Source organism: Pogona vitticeps, chromosome 3, assembly GCF_051106095.1.
Source record: "Pogona vitticeps strain Pit_001003342236 chromosome 3, PviZW2.1, whole genome shotgun sequence".
Classification (NCBI taxonomy): domain Eukaryota; kingdom Metazoa; phylum Chordata; class Lepidosauria; order Squamata; family Agamidae; genus Pogona; species Pogona vitticeps.
The window spans coordinates 145587885-145610365 of NC_135785.1; the positions used below are offsets into that span (position 1 = coordinate 145587885).

At 39.5% G+C, this 22481-nt stretch overlaps 1 protein-coding gene across 2 annotated transcripts in view; it reads right to left on the bottom strand.

Annotated features, from left to right (window-relative positions):
• RAP2A (RAP2A, member of RAS oncogene family) overlaps positions 1–21739 on the bottom strand; it is a 49016-nt gene extending 27277 nt beyond the window's left edge. The window contains exons 1-2 of one of the 2 annotated variants that reach the window (XM_020783486.3): positions 21275–21739; positions 3396–5969 (exon numbers count right to left, since the gene is read on the bottom strand). In XM_020783486.3, coding sequence (XP_020639145.2) covers positions 5732–5969; positions 21275–21588 — 552 coding nt within the window. In that variant the 5' untranslated portion in view covers positions 21589–21739 and the 3' untranslated portion in view covers positions 3396–5731. Of the gene's footprint in view, positions 1–3395; positions 5970–21274 lie in introns of those variants that run through there. The other variant, XM_078390814.1, reaches the window with a different exon arrangement.
• Positions 21740–22481: the final 742 nt, after the last annotated feature.

A 22481-nucleotide genomic window follows, 5' to 3' on the forward strand; every position in this document is an offset into this window, starting at 1 on the left:
CATAAGGTGGACAACTTTGTATTTGGTTTAACACTATTTCAGGCTGCATAATTATAAACCAAGACCTTAAAGCAGTGATTCCCAATGTTGGGTAACCCAGGTGTTAATGGACTGCAACTCCCAGAAATTCCAGCCAGCACAGTGGTGAAAGCTTCTGGGATTTGCAGTCCAAGAACACCCGGGTTCCCAAGGTTGGGAACCACTGCCTTAAAGAAAATAGTGTTTTTTAATGTTCTGATAGTACCAGTGGTATAATATAGCCAGGACTTGGAGGGTGAAGCTCTGGGATTTTCTGAAAAGCAGAGACTGTGACATTGTCAACTCAACTCTTGTTTCCTCTCAGCTTACCTAACAATTTGTTGTTGCTAACTATCCTTGTTTTAATGCAAAGATTCTGAGTGTAGTTTGGTTTTGAGTGGATGATTAAAAGCCATTAAGTTTACAGCAGCAGGCACCACCAAGACGGCAGACTGGCTCAGCTGTACGCTTGTGTTCAGGAATGCCAGTGTTCAGGAATGCCTCCATCAGGTCAGTTGTGTAAGGAAGTCCTCCTACTTCACTGTGATGGATGTATATACTTATTTGTGAACCACACAAAAATAAAGAATGGATTATTTGCTGAACTTCTTGATTATATTAAAGAAATTGAAAAGTGATCTTATGATGATCCAGTTAACAAATAACTGGCTTACCATATGTATTCAATTTTAACATCTTTCTGTACCTTCCAGCAAAAAAGAAACACATAAAAATAACTGACTTTTAATACATGGTCTGGAGAAACTGGCTACAGTAAACCAATGACTATATTTCCCCCCTTCAATGCTGCAAGCTGAACAAGCATTCTGAAAGAGCGCCCTTATTGGAAACATTACAAAAATGTAAATTGTGAGGCTGGGGGTGGGGAACAAGAGCACTCATAGTCACTACACTATATAGTTACTTCTTTGCAAAACACACACATTTTTATTACTAAATGGGTGGATTGCTACCAGAGGCTTCCAGAAGGACTAGGGCCAAAAATGCAGTGGAAATTGGCCTATAGAATGAATGGCCCAGTTATCAGTAGCAAGACCAGCTGACGGCTGTGTACAATTAGCAGTGTTTGTCAATCTTCACAGTACACTAGCCATGGAATATATCGTTCTCACAGTGTGCCAGCCTCCAGTGTTTGGCACCTGAGAATCCACATGGCTTTGAAACAAAAAACATCCAATACTATCTGCTATCGTACACAATGGTGCATTTTATTCTTACTGGCATGCCTACAATGCAACTGCTAATCAATGTCAGTTAGCTGGAACAATCTCGTTAACATTAACATTACCACTCCAGTCCAAACTAACAATTGTCATTCTGCAGTGAGATGCAAGTCCCAAGAGGTAATAATCTAAGAATAGCATATCATTCAGCTTGAAGTCAAATTTGGATTGACATTAATACTTGAAAACCTACTTTTTAAAAACATGTGCTGCCTGCAACATGTGCTGGAAATATTTTAGTTCAATCTTTTCTGTTTTTTTTTTTTAAACACCATGCCTGATGCACATCACCATCTTTCCACTGAGAGGTAACACAATGGTATTTTAAGTTCTGCTCTCCAAAAGATATAGGATCAAAGTGACTCTTTCTAAAGAGGCAAAATGATGAGGACTAAATGAATTCTAAACAAGCAAAACAGTAAAAAGTATAGCTGGCTCTCGAGCAATAAAAATTCATGCTATTAAAAAGGAATAGTACAAAGAAACTGAGCAAGAATTTCATTAAATAAATTTATTTGTTAAAATAATTTAACTCCAAATACAACTGCTGAGTTTGCATTGAGTTCTATGTACAATTTGACTTCCTTTTGAAACATCTTGATTTAAACAACTGATACCTCAAAACTTTCTCCATTTTTCCATTTATCAGTTGAAACAGAGATCAATCACCAGTCATTAAACATCTTTATTCTACTCCAGGAAATCCCAAATTGTCAATGGTTAAACCTAGTTTTTGAAAACACACTGAAATCCCTTCTTGAAACCTTGATTAAGAACCGACAGAGGAATCATGCACATTTACATTCCTCGGTTACCACATTTCTTTTGTCATACATAGAGTTTCCCATCCGTAGTTCAGTTGCATATTGGTGAAAAACCATGCATCCCTCACACTAAATGGACAACATTTTTAGGCAGCATGTATCATGTTGAAAAGTAAATACTGCTAAATTTGCCCACAGAAATTAATCCCAATAATAGAGCTTGGAGTGCTATTAAGGGGGTACTAATGTATTGTTGGTCAAAGTTTTTCAAAGTTGTTCTCCTGAAGGGCAGTGTGTGTGGGTGTTTCATTTATTTTTAAATACTTTTAGAATTGATGCTTGTTTGATTAATGCTTGCAAAAGAGGAAAAGGGGAATAACATATTCTCAAAAGTTGTAATATTTTGCAACAGTATCAACTGAAAAAAGCCAGCTGCAGAAAAATACAAGCTCTACAAGAATACATAAAGAATAGTGGGTCTTTGGATCAAATGATATTTTAAGGCATGTTATACCCAAAAGAATTTGCTAGTCCTGGATTCTAATTAGGAGACAAAAATGCACCTTGACAAATAATGCCCAAGGATGCCAATGCCACCAACACATGCCACTCCTGCACACTGATGAATAAGGAAGTGTTGCTTAGCATGTTTATGAAAGTTATGGGGTTTATATCAAAAAGGGCCATATATTGTAATCAGTGACGCCAGGCTGGGACTGCCAAGTGGCGTGGCTGAATAAAGGTCTGACTGTCACCTGCTCTAGTTTCTTTTAAATTACCTTCTGTGTAAGCCAATGTTCAAAGTAATACGAAAGAATGAAACAAGTGATGGCAAAATGACAGAGAAGTCAGCCACCACGTATTAGAAAAAGAGGGAGCAATCAACACAGGAGCATGGCACCTCTTGAATTGGCACTAGACAACTGGTGAGATTAGATACCCCTTTTATCTATGTCTTATTCCACTGGATTACACACATGACATGAGGAAATACAATTCCATTTAAACGTGATTAATTCGAGCCTTAAACATCCCTCCTACTGATTTCAAACATTTTAGTTAATTATATCTTTCCCTGTCCCACTATAGCCATGTAAGCAGGCCCAAGCAGTGCATAAACTGCTTCCTCACATTGTTCTAATAATACAATACTTTGTCTCTAAAATAAAGTGTTGTTGAGGAAGTATTTTTCAAATTTTCTATTTAAAACTACCATAAGTGTGTTCATATTAATATCATGCCCATTTTTATCAGAAATTCCATTTATGCTCATTCCCTATTTTACTCATGTTTCCATTACAACTGCATAAACAATATGGCATGCAAGACAGGAACATTTTGAATGAAATCAACAAAATAAGCAGTCGGATTTAATGTTGTATCTGTTCATCTCATTTTTATTCAAGTGGTGAAATTGGTTATTTTGTTAAGAGACAAAGTAATAGCTATGTAACATGGCTTCTAGAATATTTTACAGACTGTTACCTGATGGCCTTTCCTCTTAAAACATTCTACCCAGAATCTTATTCTGGTGTAAGTGCAATGGCATAAACTGCAGTGGCAAACTGCTACTACTTAACAAGTTGCTGCTGGTACCGCTTGTTGAGTGCTAGTTGCATGAACTGGTGCATGAAAAGTGGCAACACATTGAAACTAGTGGCAAGTGGGATTTGTGCCACTCTACTTATTCTGGGAAAATAACCAACAGGATTCTGGCTGCTGTTTGTTAACATGAGATGCACTGGAAGTGCCACAACATCTAAAGCTGTGCAAACTGCTTGGGAATAAGTCACATTTCTACAGTAGGACATCATGTTTAGCATTATATACCTTACTTTCTTGATTATGGGGAAAAACATGCAAGGACTAAGGCAACAGTGGCCTATGATCACCTTTGATTACTGTTAAATCATTACAAAATAAAATAAAACAAAGTGTTTTGCTGTGTAAGAAATAAAGTGGCCAAGTGTTGTCAGACGTTCAAAACAATGCTTTTATATTCCATTTCGTTAGACATACTTTAGATTGCAAGTTGCTTTTCTGCTGACAGAGGCAAACATCTCAGAACTCAAGTTCATTACAGCATTTGTAAAAAGTTCCACATCCACCCACCAACACACACACACACACACACACACACACACACACACACACAACACATACACTCTTCTCCACTCATCTACAAAACAGACTACACAGCTACTTCACAAGACTGAGAAACCAAATGGTGGGGTGGCATTTGGACCACAGGCTCAGTGATATTGCATTTTAAAGGCCAAATTTATCCATAAATAAATCCATTTATCATTTATCAACATGATCACTCCAGCATTTCAACTTAGACATTCTGATTGGAAACTGCCTTCTTTTTTAAGACATCAGAATAGCTATAACTGGTGCTGTTAAGTCATGCAAATTATGAAGCATTTCAATGCTATGAAAATTAAGATCAGAGGCTGAGCACCATTTCAAAACAAAGTTTTCACTCACTATTTGTCACGGCAATAACCAGGGAAACAGGATCACTGTATGGCAGCAGCACCTGACTAGCATGTTAGGCAGTTTGAAGAGAAGAACCATTTTTTTCTTGCTCATATATGGAAATACAGTGATGTATATTCAACTTCTGAGCCAAAGTAACTTCACATAGTTAATTCAATTAACCAAACTGCCAACATTAAAGCTATAACATGGCAAATTTGAATTCCATAGGTTAGCTGGGATAACACATCAAAGACATAGCCCTTAAAGGCAAGGAAAAAAACTATTATCCTTAAACTGAAGAATGTAGAATGCTCACAGTCCCCATGCGGTTTCTGCAAGAAGGAACATCTGGATACAACATGGCTTCATTTTCCTTACAAGGTGGTACTTGTTAATGTGCTAAAAAATTCCTTATTAGTAAGGCTAAGCAATTAAAAAAAACTCTTACAGTTGCTTCTTCCTGCTTCAGTAAAGAGATGAACATGTTTCCTGCTTTGTAAACAAGAGAGTCTGTTTGGTTTCTTGACTGAACAGAATCTGAAGCAATTGACCAATTTCTGAGCAGCAAAGTAGAATATTTTAACACATTCCAATGTCCCACTGTTCTCTTCACAAGCCGTTGATTTTTTTCAGAGCTCCTCTCTTTACTTTCAAGTAGTGATAGAATATTTTCCTCTTCGCATGATGGGATAGTAGAAAACAATCAAATTTAAAAGTGTGGAGGAGAAGTAAACAACATCAACTTGCCAAGAATTCTACTAACACTTGCGTCAAAGATGAAATTAGCATATTTAACTGAGTAAACTTGACCACAAGTGACAGGTCCTGAACTTCAATAGGCAGACACATAATGTTTTGTTGACCTTTACTTATCAGTAGAGAATATGCAGAGTGTAAAGGGTCTTTGCTGGTGCTCTCCTTTTCACCATCATCAATGCTTAGCTTAAAGTCTCAGCTGTCAAAGCCAACATAACATTGTGTTCACCCTGTAAATCTGTTGGCTACTCTCCAGAGATGCACGTGCAGATTAGTTAACTGTAAAAAAGTATCCTTAATTATTTTGCTACACTGATGAACTTCAATGTTCCACTTGGAGTTCATGGTGCCATTCAACTTTGGATTTATCCCCAGAGATCCAACTTTAAATCACAAAGTGAAGTAGTCACTTGTGTTACTTAATCAAAGTACAGTCAACTAAATCCAATTCCATCAACTGGAATGCTATTGTATATTACATGCAGAACAGCACGGGTCATCTTTATCAGGCTGAGAAGCATAGTTCATCTGTCTGACAATCTCTGCAAAGAGCTCATCCACCATTGTTTTACTTTTAGCAGAAGTCTCCATAAAAGGACATCCCCATTCTTCAGCCAAGGCTCGACCTTCACTCGATGAAACTTCCCTCTCACTTTCTAGGTCGACTTTATTCCCAACCAAGATTACAGGCACCTTCTCATACCTGTAGTGATATGCAAAAAAACAAAAACATAAAAACAAAAAAACAAGGTTGAAGTCTTTTGTGAACTCTAGATGAAGAAAAAAGAAAAAGTCATATGGTTCTTCTACATAGTCTACAGAAATTATAAACACAAGGTAGCTTTTGAACCCATATTACTGCTCTGTGGTGCCCAGACTGAAAAAAAATGACATGGAGTGAAAAGCTAGCTTGTGTTTCTGATTTTTTTTAGTGGTCTAATAAAGGTATCATCTTTATTAACAATTCCTAATATAGCAGCTTACAGCATTCAATTTGCAAAATGGTATAAGAACAATTTGGGAGACCTGTTCAACTAATGGGGGGACCTCCTGCATATGAAATGAGCAAAGTTATATCTAATAGATAATCAAGTTTCAAGATGGAAAGGATTATTAAAGAATATTCAGATAAGAGCAACCATGGATAAGGTAACATTTATTTTGCAGAATCTACTGTATGGTCCTAACAACAGAGGTAACAAACTCTGTAGCTTTGGATGTGGAGCTTCTTTGGAAACTTAGACAATCAATGGCTTCAATCAACATTTTTAAAAAAAATAAAATGGCTAAACCAACATTGACTATTACCATTTAATAACTCAGATACAAGTTAAACAACCACTTTCTAGAAAACTAGTACTAGAAAACAGGAAGGCACTGTAATACATTATGAATGTTGCAAATACTGTGCTGTCTCAGAATGAATTTCTGAAGACTGGAGGAGGCTAAAATCCTGTAGTTTAGTGTAAGTCACACTAGAGTAGGCCCACTGAATCAGTGGGGATTTGGTGCATCATTTCCTCTGTAAGTTCCTTTGACTCAAATGGGCCTATTCTAGTTGCAGTAAGTCATAACTAGAGTAGGCCCATTTAAATCAATGGATTTATGGAGGAGTTGACTCATCAAATCTCCACTAATTCAATGAGCCTACTCTAGTACAACTTGCCATGCTAAACAAGAGGACTTCAGCCATTACAAATAAACTCCTCAGAAAACCTGAGTGTTTGGGAGATGGACTACTACATCTTCACATGCCACAGGGAACCACAACTGCTTCACTGATAGCAGAACCATAGCTGTCTCAGCCTGGGAGAAGGCCACTTCTCACATCCCTTCTCCCTACATGTTCCAGAATCAAGACATACTGTCTAGGGGAAAAAGTGTGAAGTGTATGATGTTCTTGAAACACAGTAGAAATGCTAGAGAGATTTTACATCTGCAGTCAATCTATGATTCATGCTTCACAACATACTTTTATTTTATGTAATGCCGCAATGCAAAAGTAAATAGCACCAGGACAAAAAGATGTCATGACATTCTAGTTAAGCAGAACTGTGCAGCAGTAACATGTTTACACTACAAATGTTGGCATTTCTTCTTGATGTATATAATAAAAATGCAAGTTCTGGAAATAATAAAAGCAGGCACATTGTACCACTGGCAGCTAAGCTTTGCATGCTCATACTTGTTGGAGATCTGTAAATGTTGTACATGCAAGTGGCAAAATATCAATTGGGGGAGGCATATTACTGTATTTAAAGAGATGCCGGCTTATCCTGAACAGCAGCTGCTAAGGTTTTAGCTTCATTTATGCATTTGCTTCAACTTAAAGCACTTATTCTTCACAGCTAGCACTCACAACTGCTGTTTGAGCATAATCTCTACCATTATTTCACAAAGAAGGGATCCAAAAACAGATTTAACTAGAGATTGTGATTCTCACACGAGAAAATTATTTTCATTATGATGCCATCTTTTTCAATATATGAAACAACACACAGCCAAAAAGAAGATTTTAAGAGAGTACAAACCTTTATAATAAGCAATTTCTTGGAAGGCTGGATCTGAAAATGGCCAATTTTAGACTTAATACTAAACATGGCTTAGCATTACAGTGTATATGGGTATGACACAGTGCACCTAGGACTCACACCTTTTCCCCTGTCTCTGCAATTAATTTAAGCAAGCCAGTTCAGAACTCGTAATTTTAAAGGTGGTATACATGACTTTCTTTACCTTCACAATATCCCTGAGGCTAGACCCAAGGTCATGTAGCAAGGCCCATGGCTCAGTGTACACTCTAGACTCTATCTCCCCAAACCCAGTCCAAGTCACTAGCCACTGCAGCATGTTGGCACAATGTTAACCACAGTTTGTCAGTCTTGACAAATCAAGCAACCACAGGTAACCTAAAGGCAAAGCAAACACTTTTCAGCTTTTCTGAGCCAGAAAAATTAAAAAACTGAAACAAAAGCATTGCAGGACCTTTAAAACCTAACAACTACATTTCTCTGTAGTCCACTTCTTCAATCACTTCCTTTTGTGTATGAAGTGGACTGTCATCCATAACAGCTCACACGGAAGTAAATCTGCTAACTGTATAGGTTCTGGTTTTGTTGTTGCTGAAACAGAGTAACAGAGTATTCACTTGAACATTAAATGTTCTCATTTGTGCATCAGTGGGGTAAATGAGCCCAAAATGTATTGTGGTTCATTCACAATGCACCAAGTAATACAGTGGTGCCTCGCATTACAATGTTAATTCGTTCCAGCGAAATCGCCCACAGAAACGCATTAAAACCCGATTAATGGGTTCCTATGGGCTTGAAACTCACTGTCCAGTGAAGATCCTCCATAGAGTGGCCATTTTCGCTGCCCGTGCAGCGAGGAATCTGTCCCAGAAAACAGCGGGCGGCCATTTTTTTTACCCGGCGGCCATTGTGAAACCGCTGATCAGCTGTGCGAAAATCTTCATTTTGCGATAATCGGTTAGCGAAGCAGGTAACCAACCGATCATCGCAAAGTGAAAAAAACCCATAGGAAACATCATTTTGCGATCGCTTTTGCAATCGCAAAAACTTCTTCGTTATGCAATTTCATCATTAAACGAAGTGCTCGTCTTGCGAGGCACCACTGTACTTTAATGTTAAGTTAAAACACTTTCAGTGTTAACACACTTCAGAATGCACAACCTATAGAAAATTTGCATCTGCTAGGATTTTTTTAAAGAAAATGCTCAAACTGAAAGCTGTCTCTTTAGCACCACCTTTAATTGTCCAACTATAGTTAAGCGTTCTGAATCTTTTCTATGCAGAAGAAAAATTGCACAAGAGTGAACTGAACCATCTGTTGGAAGAGTTATATTACATTAAACTCTTACAAACACATACATATGACAGAATAATATGATTAATTAAAAAAACATGTAGACAACCTACACAATGGAATGTAAATCTTCACTTAATTTCTTCAGGCTACCCTTAAATATATGTCTAATATCTACTTATTTAGCTATCTGTGGGAAAGCTAAAGTTTTTCTATGAATGGCTTTGCACTTCACACACAGACTCACACTTTTGCAGATTCATGCTTTTCCATTCATTAATAGCTTCCTCTGAAACTCAGAACACTGTGCTGTGGAATACAAAGATTGAAATGGCCACGTTTAAACTACATTTTCTGTCTGTGCATGCAAATTCCACTTAAGAATGACAGTTACAAACATTTAAAGACTGACAATCGGTAACAATTGAACAAATCATTAAGCTTCTTTTCATAAAGTGTGAACTTAACTTTTTGACACAGAGATTGACAGATTTTTCTAAACAAACTTTATGTCTGATTTATTAACTCTCATGTCAAAGAACCTCTAAAGCAAAGGATGGAAGAATTGGCATTTTCCTTAATGCTTAAAGAAGTACATTTCCTGGCATTTACCTGCTCCTTTGAGCAGGCAAATTCATGTAAACTGCTATAAAATATCTTCATTAAGCAATTTTTATAATATATTCTGCAATCTGCCACATTTTGAGTCTTGTGAGCTCTCCCATACAATGACTGAAATCCTGTTGCTTAGCAGAGTAAATCACAACTAGAGTAGACCCAATGTAAATATAGTGACTCAACAACTCCTTAAGTCTCACAAAATCAAAGAAATTACTCTATTTGTCATGTCACATAATAACAACAACAAAGGGAGTCAGCAATTAGATCAATGTGAAGCCCTTGGAATTCAATTCTTACTATCCATATAGGAGCAGATCATGGGATAGTAAAGTGAGCTTTCACAGCACCACTGGGGTGGCAACCTTTATTCCGATGGTCTGGAGGCTACCTTGCAGAATAAATTCTAATCACCCCCCTTTTTTGTTTTGTTTTGTGAACCACCCAGAGTGGCCTTGGTAGCCAGATGAGCAGTATACAAAATAAATAAATAAACAAACAACTAAAAGCTAGCTGTTCCCACGTGAACATCTTCCAACATAATAGACAAGAACCAAAAAACTACAGAAAAGAAAACCAAACTGACATGTCATACTGTTTAACACAATTAAAATTTCTTCTACATTCCTTTAGATTTCCATTAAAACCACACCACCATTAAAAAAATCAAATGCAAACAAAACGTATGTGTTTGCTGACTTGAGTATTTCTTGGGAAGTTTCTTTGGAAACAATGTTTCATACGCACATAAAGACTGAATCAACAACCATCTATCAAGCAGAACAAGTCTGCCACTTGCCATGACTATGGCCAAAATCCTTTGGGAGTTTGTGTAATTTACTGTAGCTAATTGTAGTTACATGACGAGGTGCATATCAGCTGTGCAACTGAGCACATGAACAGGGACATGACCAAGATGCATCCAGGTACATCATCAATAAGCTGTGGCAACTTCAGCGATAGGATTTTGTCCTATACATGTGATAGTCATAGGTTTTCAGATCTCTCTACCTTCTGCAGTTTATCATACTCTCATAAGACTGAGGCAAAAATATGGTGCATAATAGCTACCATCAAGAGGAAGTAGGGAAGGCTTCAAACTACCAGTTCCTTTGATGTGTTCCTCCAGATGGCTGTATGCAGCCCTCAATACCACATCCCACCCTCTCTGTCTTACATCCTGCTCTTCTTTTCTCTCATCTATCTGATACTTCCCTCAATTACTCCACATGTTAGGCTATGTCTTTTTGGTATGTATCGAACCTCCTCTGAAAAGATGCCTTTCCTGCCACAGCAGACTCTGGAAGCTGAATGCCAGTCAAAAAGGTTACAGTTGGAAAACTTCTATAAAGCATAAGCTGGTTTCTATCATTCTCTCAGCTAGCAACATCTGGGAGTTTAAAAGCAAACAGCAAGGCTCCCAAGAGAAACATGTTTCTTTACTTTCATTTAAAGTAGTCAAGAGGTTCAGGATCTACATGGCACAGAAAAACATACCAGCAGAAAACTGAAAACTAATGAGTAGTGCCAATTTTATATAGATAGCACATAAATTTACAAAGGTTTGTTGGAATCATTTATTATGGTGTGTTAATGTTCAAATTGCATCCATCATTGTATTATCTTGTTAAATACGGATCATCCACTTGAGACTCACGAACATGAATTACTTAAAATTGAGTAAAATTTATTTTTCTAAATATAACACAACTGGACAACTGTTTCAAATTCTTGGAAACCAAAGCCAAAATTTAGATCCCCACCCCAGTCCTGATATGGCTAGATATTATGCATGTCAGCCCAAACTATTCGGTTGCCTGCTCTCCCTCTACTTAATAACTGTGCTATCAAGCCAATTCTGACCTATGGTGACACTTTCCAGAGTTTTCTAGGTAGAGAATATACAGAGGTTGCTTACCACTCCCTTCATCTGGGTTCATCCTGGGAGTTTGCAGCTTGCCCATGACTACACAGGCTGGCTTTTGTCTCTGGAAGCACTACCTACCACATAACTAATCAACTCAAAAGGAAAAGGGAAGAGTTAGTCAAACAAGCTAGCAATTAAAATCCTATTCTATGGATACATGTTATCCAGGTAGCATCTTACGTATCCTAAGTGAAAGTGATGAACAAACTTAGAATGAACAAACTAGAACTAATTTATGTTTCACATAGAGTTCTGAATTTAGCACATCATCTAGTCACATCCACAAAATAAAAAGCTCTGAATTTGCATGGTATTAACTGTTCCAGAGGAGTGTGTGTGTGGCTTTGTTTGTTTCAGTAAAAATTAACAAAAATTCTGTTTGATGTTCCCTTTTACAGTTAATGATTGTACTATCACTGACAATGATTTTTTAAAATCCTTATATTTGCTCTCTATATTGAGCAGGTAGCAATGGCCTATATATTTTATATTAACATTTTAAAGAAAAGATTATAGATCTATATAAAACCTGTTAAATATAAATATCTTGCTCCAACTCCAGAGAAGACCAAAGTCTACACTGTAACTACAAGTATATATTAATAAACATCAAACCAAATTTTGAAAGGTATATAGCTTCCTGGACAGCCTTTGAGAATACATATATAGCTTCCATTTGTATAAGAATGATTTTATAAACAGATCTTGGGAGTTCTTATACTTTACAACAAGGTTAAACAACTCCATTGTACCTTTCTCGTACACAGGCATCCATCACAACAGTTCCAAACAGTTCCCCATCAAGCATGCATGCTGTCAAGATGAGGGGAAAGGCACTACTGTCTCTTACTGCAAGAATCCAAAAAACCAAAACTTCCACCAAGTGCCCTCAGTGGGAGACTACAGACAAAAAGTTTCAACTGTATTTTGTAGACAAAGGAACTCAACATTTTATCCTGGACAGTTACTTGCTTCCAAAAACTAAAAGGAGTCTGGTCAGTTAATGCCAAGGCTACTGGTGAAATATTTTGAAAACTCTAGAATGGGTATGGCTAGTTGGAGGCCTGAAAAGACAAATCAGTATATTTAAATGCATTTCTTGATTAAGACTGTGGTCACACATCTGTATGTGCATTGGAGATGAGTCCCAGCACCTTGTCAGTTAGCTGCAATAAGTTATGCTAGTTATTGTGATTTTTTCGGGCTCTTTGGCCATGTTCTGAAGGTTGTTCTTCCTAATGTTTCATCCGTCTCTGTGGCCGGCATCTTCAGAGGACAGCACTCTGTGTTCTGATGTAGTTTGTTTGGGAGTTGAATATTTATGGCTGTGAGATCAGCTTTTGTCCTTTTTCAGGAGATGGGTGATTGGTGTGTATTATGATAAGGAGGAGAGATTGTCTGTCACTGTGATTGATGGTTGTCATTAGCTGGTCTTTTGTGTGTAGTGATCCCCAGCCCTTATGGCTGGGTAGAGTTCGTTGACCTTTTGCACGCTGCATTTTTCAGAGCTGGAAGCCAAGTTTTGTTGAGTTTCAACTTTCCTCTTTTTTGTTGAAGTTCTGCTGGTGCTTGTGGATTTCAATGGCTTCCCTGTGCAGTCTAATGTAATGATTGCTGGTGTTGTCCACCAGCAATCATTACATTAGACTGCACAGCATTTTGAAATAGAATTTCATGTCCAGCTTATTTTAGGGCATGTTCAGCTACTGCAGATTTTTCTGGTTGTTTTAGTCTGCAGTGTCTCTCATGTTCTTTGATTCTGGTGTGGATGCTTCGTTTTGTGGTTCCAATATATACCTGGCTACAACTGCAAGGTATCTGGTATACTCCTGCAGTGGTAAGGGGGTCCCTTCTGTCCTTTGCTGACCATAACATTTGTTGTATTTTTGTGGTGGGCTTGAATACTGTTTGTAGGTTGTGTCTTTTCAAGTTTCCCCATGCGGTCCGTGACCCCTTTGATGTATGGCAGAAATACTTTATTTGTGGGTGGCCTTATACAAATACCTACAGAATTCCACCAATTATTTTGCATAGATATTTAAAGCGGAATTTGCTCATTTCTCTAAATTAGTTTTGTAGAAACAACAAAAGCTCAGAACTGAAGAGCCTACATTCAAAGGATTGCAGATTAGTATTGCTTTTAACATCATACATGGGCATTTTTCTCCTCAGCTGAAGTGGTCACAGGCTGATGCAGAAAAAGTAAAACAAGTTACTGCTTCAGTCAAATGCTCAAATACTTTAAGAAACTGTTCTTAATCTGTTTAAGTGCAGTAACTCAATTCTATTTCTATAAGCTAGAATTTCAAGAAAGTTTACAGTGCAAACCCACACATCCAGGATTTACTTCCAAATAAATGCATATAGGATTCATGCCTTAGGTATTATTTAATAATTATTGATTTGTATGAACAAGTATTTAAAAATGACTTGAAAATAAACGTTTAATTTTCATAATTTGGCACATTTAGAATGAACCATTCATTTTTCCAGTGCACAGTGAAACCCCAGAATTTGTATAATGCCCCCAAATGTGAAGTTGTGAATGCTTCTGCAAAATATTTACTTATGAATGAAGAATTGAATGTGATATGACACACAGTGAGCTGGATCTACACTAAGTGAAATCAGCTTCTGCTGAAATCAACAATGCAATTACAACCTTCTCATTATTTCAATGGAAGCCAAGTCTAAGTCAGATAACCCAGTACCATTATCTTTTATTTCTAAGCTTGGGATAGTTTAGAACAGTAGTTTTCAACCTTGGATCCAGATGTTATTGGACTCAACTCCCCAAAATCCTGGCCATCACAACTAGTGGTGAAGGCTTCTGGGAATTTTAGCCAAAGAGCATCTGAAGATCCAAAGTTGGGAATCACTGGTTTGGAATAAAGCTATTACAGAATTTTCAGACAAGAAGTCTAACTTAATTGAACATTATCAACAGATTCCTGAAAATACTAAGATATTAAAACTCTTCCAGAAAAAGTTGTTTAAACAAGGATGTGACAATAACTGTGCCAGTGAACAAGTATTCTAGTTGCAAGCAACTCCTATATCTTTGTGTGTGTGTGTGTGTGTGTGTGTGTGTGTGTGTGTGTGTGTGTGTGTGTGTGTGTGTGTGTGTGTGTTTTAAACTATTCCCACTGCAACAAGCAGCACCGTCTCCAGTGGTATTCTGGCCATTGGCTGAATCATATTGTGACATGAAACCAAGGTTCCTGCTAAGCTGGGTGCATGCATGCACAACTCCGCTTTCCTCTGTGCAGCTCTCTTCCTTCTTCCTGCAGAGATCGTATTAGGTTCCAGTTGTAATGGAAGCCAGCATGCGGGGGGCAGTCACGGGCACACATGGGGATGATGCCACACGTGAGAGAGGTGGAGCCCCACCCAGCCGGGATGAAAATTAGACACATGAGATCACAAAACAAAACAATAAAAAAATAAAGACTAACATGGTAGATCACACAGACATGACTGTCTCTTTTAAAACTACTATTATGAGACCACAAGTTAAATGCCATCTTGAATTCACTGTTGTCTTCTTTGCTGTGTTATTTTTTTTATCTTAATCAGAGTTCTCTGTTGATAAATGTACCCATCCATTGCTGTGCTGAAACTAAGAGTCGCGGTGCTCAGATTTTGTTTACGTTTTGCAGCAATGGTACTGCAACTTGCTATATCTGGACTTCAAGACTATTCCATCGCCATAACTCAAGGATTATAGAGCTTTCAGACAGTTTCAGACAGTAGAACTACAGTACTGGCCAGCTGTAGCTTAGTTAAAAACTACAACAACTACAGTGCTCGTCTTTAAAGAACCGTATACAGTGGTGCCTCGCATAACGTTTTTAATTGGTTCCAAAAAAAAAAACCTTATGCGAAAAAAACTTTATGCGAAACACCATTTCCCATAGAGATGCATTGGAAACCGGTTAATCCGTTCCAATAGGCATGGATTGCCGTCCTTAAGCGAAAAAACCCATAGGAAACATCGTTAAACGATACAATGTATCCTCCATTGGAATGTATTGTAGCTGACTCAATAGGTTTCAATGGCTTTACGAAGTCAATTTTTGCAAAATTAAGTGTGTCATAAAAGGGTCAAAAATGGTTTTAAATGCTTGGATTAGCTTCTGCACCCTCTAAAACGGATGCAAAAGTTAATTTGGCTTTGATCTGACTTTTCGTTAATTAATGGTGAATTTTTTTTCCCCCACCTTTTGACAGCTGTCAAAATCTGACAGCTCCATTATTTCCTATGGGGGAAGAAAAAATTCACAAAAAATTAATGAAGACTCAGCAACTGTTCTAAATTCTTGGGTTCGTTAGAGGACCCCCTAAGTTGTGTGCACACCTGATTTGGCTTTGATCTGAACTTTCGTTAATTTTTTGTAAATTGTTTTCTCCCCCATAGGAAAGCATGGAGCTGTCAGATTTTGACAGGTCCATTGGTTCCTATGGGCCAAAAAACAAAAATTCACAAAAAATTAACGAAACGTCAGATCAAAGCCAAATCAGGTTTGCACATGACTTAAGGGGTCCTCTAACGAATCCAAGCATTTAGAACCGTTTTGGACCCTTCTAAGACACTTTTTAAATTGAAAACAAAAAAAACGTTAAGCGAAGCAGGGGACCTAAAACCAAAAACGTTAAGCGAAGCATGGTCCCAAAAACGCTATGCGAAAATCGCCCATAGGGAAAAACGTTATACGAAGCACAATCTGCCTCTGAAAAAATAAACGTTAAGCGAAAAAAACGTTAAACGAAGCAAACGTTAAGCGAGGCACCACTGTACTTCTACATCTGGTATCTTCTTTTAAATGAAATTAGTATAAAAGATCGTTCTTTGAGGATTGACACAATCTTTTGGCAAATTTTGATAAGAGATAAGGCTTTGGAGATTTAAGTATGCAAGAGCCACTGCTTCTCAGTTTTTTGGAAGGAAACTGGATATATATAACCTTTTTCTTGTTTACCTTTATAATTACATATATATCTTATAATTACTTGATTCCAGTTTTTCATTGTGAAAGTTGATTAATAAACCTTCATAGTGTCATGGACACTGAGATGGAGATACATCATTTTGCAATATGGCCGGAAAGAGGAGAAAAACACTGCTGAAGGCACATCTCAACCAACTTCACATGTACTGAATTCCACAGATATCTCCAAACAACATAGGAACAGAGAGGTATCTTCACCACATCCTACCCTGTTTCTACAACCTGTCTTTCACATCCATGTTTTCCCTCAGTTCTAGCAATAACTGGTGAAACTGTAGAGTTTGGTCTAAAACTCGTGGCGCAGTGGTCAAACCGCTGTACTGCAGCTAAAACTGTGCTCACGACCTGGGGTTCAAATCCCAGGTAGCCGGCTCAAGGTTAACTCAGCCTTCTATCCTTCCCAGGTCGGTAAAATGAGTACCCAGCTCGCTGGGGGGGGGGCAATGTGTAGCCTGCATAATTAAATTGTAAACCTCCCAGAGAGTGCTTGAAGCGCTATGGGGCGGTATATAAGCAGCACGCTTTTTGCTTTTGCTTTAATACAATGGTTCAGAGGGGGAAATTATGAAGACATAGTACTGACATGTGTAAAACAACTGTCCTGATTCCTCTTATTTTTTATGTACTATGTATGATTGATTTGCTTCTGTGCTAATGATTCTGATACAAGATACGTCCCCTTCTTTTTTTTACACCTCCAGCATAGTGATGATACATTTATTATAATCAATTTTACCTGCATTAAATACCACCACATTACCTTATAACAATTTTCTTTTACCCTTACAGAGATGTTCTTCATAATTCTTTAATCCCACATTTAATCCCATTCTTCTCCTATTACTTCATTATCCAAATCACATTGCCACTGTGTTTTTGATCCTTGTGTATCCTGTTCGGTCTGAATTAATAAGTTATATATTTGATTTACAGTTCCCTTTCTTTTTGTCTTTTCCTCTAATTTCAATCTTTTTTCAATAATCAAATTTTGTCATTTTTCTACTTTTCCCTTCCTTACTATTCCATTCCCTTGTCCACCTTTCTATTTGAGAACAGGAGTTCCATAGTTTGGTGGATTTTTCTTCTTTAGCAGCACTTTGGGAGTGGTGTTAACATCGCATATCACACACCTTTTAATGTCTGTCAAATACAAAATATTATTTTCAAATAAATAATTTATCACCACAAGGAAGACCACACAATTTCTAACATCTGTTCTTTTAACAAGATTGACTTTTAACAAGATTGACAAATTTATTTTTCTAAATATAACACAACTGGATAACTGTTTCAGAGCGGCAAGATCATGAAAGATCAAATTTAGTTTGAAACTACTGCTCATCCTACAGCCAGTTAACATTTTATAAAAACTGGAAGGATGGCACAAATTGAAATCAGGAACCAAATTTTACAAGAATACTACTATTTCAGACAAAACTACTAGTACACCAATGTGCCTAAGAAACTGGAGCTAATATCTACCTGCCCAGTACTGCAAGAATAAGAGTGTACATTACAAGAAAACAGTTTTCTCTAACGGCTCTGCATGGGACAAAAACAGGTACAATACTGGGTACAGGAGAAGTGCTTGTTAATCAATAGATGCTTGTCCTTCCCACAGAGCTGCTTGCTGAGCTCTCCTTTTGCTAGTGATTATAGCTCTGAAGTATGTTCTTGCTGAAAGAGTATAGTTATAACTGAGTTGCAAACACTAAAGACAAAACCTCACAAAACATTACATTTTACTACTCAGTCTCTACGCAACGTTCATAAATTACCCCAGATTACATTAACAAAGTATCCAAAGAATACTGCAGTAGAATCTTACTAAAACTATGAATGTTCCAATTATTCTGGGCAGTAATCATGTGAAAGACCTATGTGCTCATCAATATCACAACCAATTGCATTTCAATAGCAGATGAAGACCATGGTGAGAGATACATTTTGCTTAGAGTACTATTTCTCCTAAGCATCAGGTTCTGTGAGAAAACAGCAAATCCCACAGACAATACTCTTAAAAATGTCACAGGGTCATATTACTTTTAAAATAAATTGAGTACTGTATATTGTTGTAAGCTGCCTAGAGACCTTTGGGTAGAGTGGGCAGCATACAAGTTAAATAAATGAGTAAATAAATAAATAAATAAATAAATAAATAAATAAATAAATAAATAAATAAATAAATATAAATAAATAAATAAATAAATAAATAAATAAATAAATAAATAAATAATAAAAAAAATAGTGTTACTCAGATTAGAGAGTTATTTCATGTTTTCCTCTTCTACTGTCTACTATCTATCTTCTACTATCCCCGGCACTCAAAGCATCACTATAGAGAAAATAGAATGTTAAACAGGACAACCATTTAAAGCTACATGTTACAGCCGCTGCTATAAGATGACTACTAGTGTTCTAAGGAAAGGAAAAATATTTTTTTTCATCAGTTCTTTCAGTCTGCCCATTCTTAACTCTGCAGAGGATCATCTGCAAGAAGCATGGATAGCAGTGAAACTCTGGCCTAATTCACCATCATTTTCAGAGTCAGAAAGAAATTCCCTTCCCACAGATGCAATGGTGACTCTGACCACAGAATATACATGCCATTACCTACCCCTAACCCCCACCCCCATTCTGTGGTATTCTTCAACTGAATAAGCTAAGTTTTTTCATTCAATTTTTTATCTATACCTATAAGCATTTTATTAGCTCCTAAACTGTGCGAATTATTCTCTGGATTATCCATTGCCTCACCACATTCTTCTCCAGAGCTGCAAGATCATGCAAGATCAAAAGCAGCACCTCCTCTGTAGCTTCACCACACAATATAGTCCCTCCAAAAAATTTACCATGTGTACTTCCTACCTACTATCATAAATGTAAAAAAAAAAAAAAAAAAACATGTAAGCAGGCAGCCTTTAGTTAAGTCTAGGACCTGGACCTGTTCCTTTTACTGCTACTTTTCCTTCAGTCTCCTGTTCATTTGGTAATGACTTTTAGTGACTTTCATTAATAAGAGGTGAGAACATCTGATAATGATTTTCATTATTAAACTTTCTGCATCTTTTACAGTACTTTACTGCCATTTTTAAGCTGCCTCTCCCATACTCTGTGCATGGTTTAAGAAAGACTGGTAGGCTTTAAAAAAAAGTAATAAAGAGTACAGCATCTCCAAATGCAAACATTCAAAGGTTTTCCAACCCCCAAATCTGAGTGCTGATATTAAAGTAAATTAGAATAAAACAGAATTGATACTAGCTGCTGCCACCATTTCTACTTTCTAGGAGGCTTTAACACAATTAATAATATTTTTGGAAGGAAGGTCAAAACATCTTTACACTCGCTGAGATGTCCATAGTTTTCCTGAATAACAGCAATATGAACTTTCTCTATTTCACTCACTGAGATGTCCATAGTTTTCCTGAATAACTGCAATATGAACTTTCTCTATTTTTCACTATCTCTCTCTCTATCTCCCTCTCCATTCCAAGATAATACTCTGAGTGAGATACCAACAGTGGATGGGGCATAGGGCATTTCCGGAAGTGCAGCTTATTAAAACTTTCCAGACAAACCAACAATCCAGAAGAGAATCAAAGCAACTTCCTAGTTCTCAGGCAACCAGATAGAACTATATCCCAGACTGGATGATTTCTCCCCCTACTGATTTTATGTAGTGTTAAGCTGCTCTCAGCAATAGAACGGAAATAATTCCAAACCACCTGTCCGACACACAGTTGCAAGATGTGGGTAAGCCATCTGTTTATCCACACAACCGTGTGACTAGGTGGCAATATATCATGGAGAATACTTTGTAGGAATAGAGAGCTACATGACAGGAATTAGCCATTATAAGGACAACGTTAGTGCACTCAAAACTGTGAGGTGTCAGCAAAGTAACATGGAACATAAAATGCAATATATCAAGCACAAGATAGCCTATGCAGATTAAACATGAGAGAAACAGCATACAGATGAACTATAGGAAGCTGCGGATGAATATGGCACTATGGGTGTCAGAAGAAGTTGTGCAGAGTGCAGGAGATGCAACACAGGGCACCAGAAGTGGCTGGAATGAGGAACTGAAAGCTCTGTGCGTGGGAACAGAATTACAGATCAGCAAGGGCACTGAGGACAGACAGATGTGAAGGGGGGGGGTTGAATAGGAATGGCATTCGATTTCTCGCAAAGACCTTGTGAGGAAGCCTAAGGGGTCAATGAAATGCATTAGAAGAGCACAGAAATCGGGTTAGGCAAGAGGGACTACAGGATTAAGGTCTCAGTGGAATACTGTATTCAAGGAGGGCGACCTGCAGGCTGGGAGTGGGTGAGAATGAGCACAAGAGGGGGAGAGTCCGTGGGGCTTGATCGCAGGGATGCCTCTGCCAGGGAGAGTCGGGAGGCAGGCAGGCAGGGCCAAAGAAGCCCAGGCACAGGCCAACGGGGAGCAGCGAGCACGGAGCTCCCTGCCGAGCACGGCTGCCGGCAACAGGCAGAGGGATGCGGCTGCCCACAGGGCTTCCGGAGGAAGCAAGGCACAGGAAGCCGGGGGGGGGGGGGGGGACGGAGGCCCTGGGGCGAAGGCGGGAAGGGGGTCGCGTCAAGGCGGGGTCTCGTCCCCCTCACCTCTTGACGCGGATGATCTGGTCGCGCATGGGGCGGATGTCCTGGAAGCTCTGCTGGTTGACCAGGCTGTAGACCAGGATGAAGCCCTGCCCGTTCTTGATGTAGAGGTCCCGCATGGAGGCGAACTGCTCGGTGCCGGCCGTGTCCAGGATCTCCAGCACCGAGGGCGAGGCGTCCACCTCGATCTCCTTGCGGTAGAAGTCCTCGATGGTCGGGTCGTACTTCTCGATGAAGGTGCCGGTGACGAACTGCACGGTGAGCGCCGACTTCCCCACCCCGCCCGAGCCCAGCACCACCACCTTGTACTCGCGCATCCTCTTCCCGCGGGCAGCCTCGCTCCCAGCCACCGCCGCCGCCGCCGCCGCTCACCCACCGCCGCCGCCGCCTCCACCCCGAGCGGTCACCCCCCTGCGGCGGCCGCCACCGCCTCCACCGCGTCCCCCGGCGCCGCCATGGCTCAGGAAGGGAAAAGAGAAGAGGCGAGGGCGGGCCGCTCCCGCCGCCACACAGGGTGCCTCAGGCGGCGACGATGCCGGTGGCCGGGGCCGCCTTCACGGGCCGCTGCTAATGCGGCGGCGGCGGCGGCGGCACTGCTGCTACCGTTGCCGCTGCTGTCGCTGCCAGGCGGAGCGAACACCCCGCCCCCTCATTCCTCGTAACCAAGGGAACCACCAACCGGGCAGCGCCTGAGCGTCCCGTCATGTGGTCTCAACGGACACGCCTCCGCCAATTGCCACAACTGGAGGAACTGAATGACACTCTCTCGCGCTCGCCTCTTTTTTTTTTTTTTTTTACCCTCTCCGTCGGCTCACGCCGCCGGTTTCTCTCTCCACCCTCCTCCCACGTGACGGCTCCGTCGCCTTCCCACAGTAGCCTAGGAAACAGAGGCCCGCCTTGCCTCGTCCCCACCCAACACGCTGGCTCGGAAGGCAGGCGGCTGGAAAAGCCACGAACCGAAGTCGGCTTTCTAGTCACGTGCCTGCCCAGACCACCCAATCAGACGGGAGCGTGCTGTTGCTGTTGTCGCGAGGGGGCGAGCCGACTCAGTGCTCCCCTCCCCCACCCGCCTGTCCCTGCTCAGTCAGACAGAGAGAGTGGGACGCGGAGGGGTGGCTGGGTGGGTGTCTGTGCCTGGTCACGGGTCGCCCGCGGGGGCGGAGCGGGAGTTGAGGTAGACGCTGGCGGAGTGCGGGGAGTTCTCCGCGAG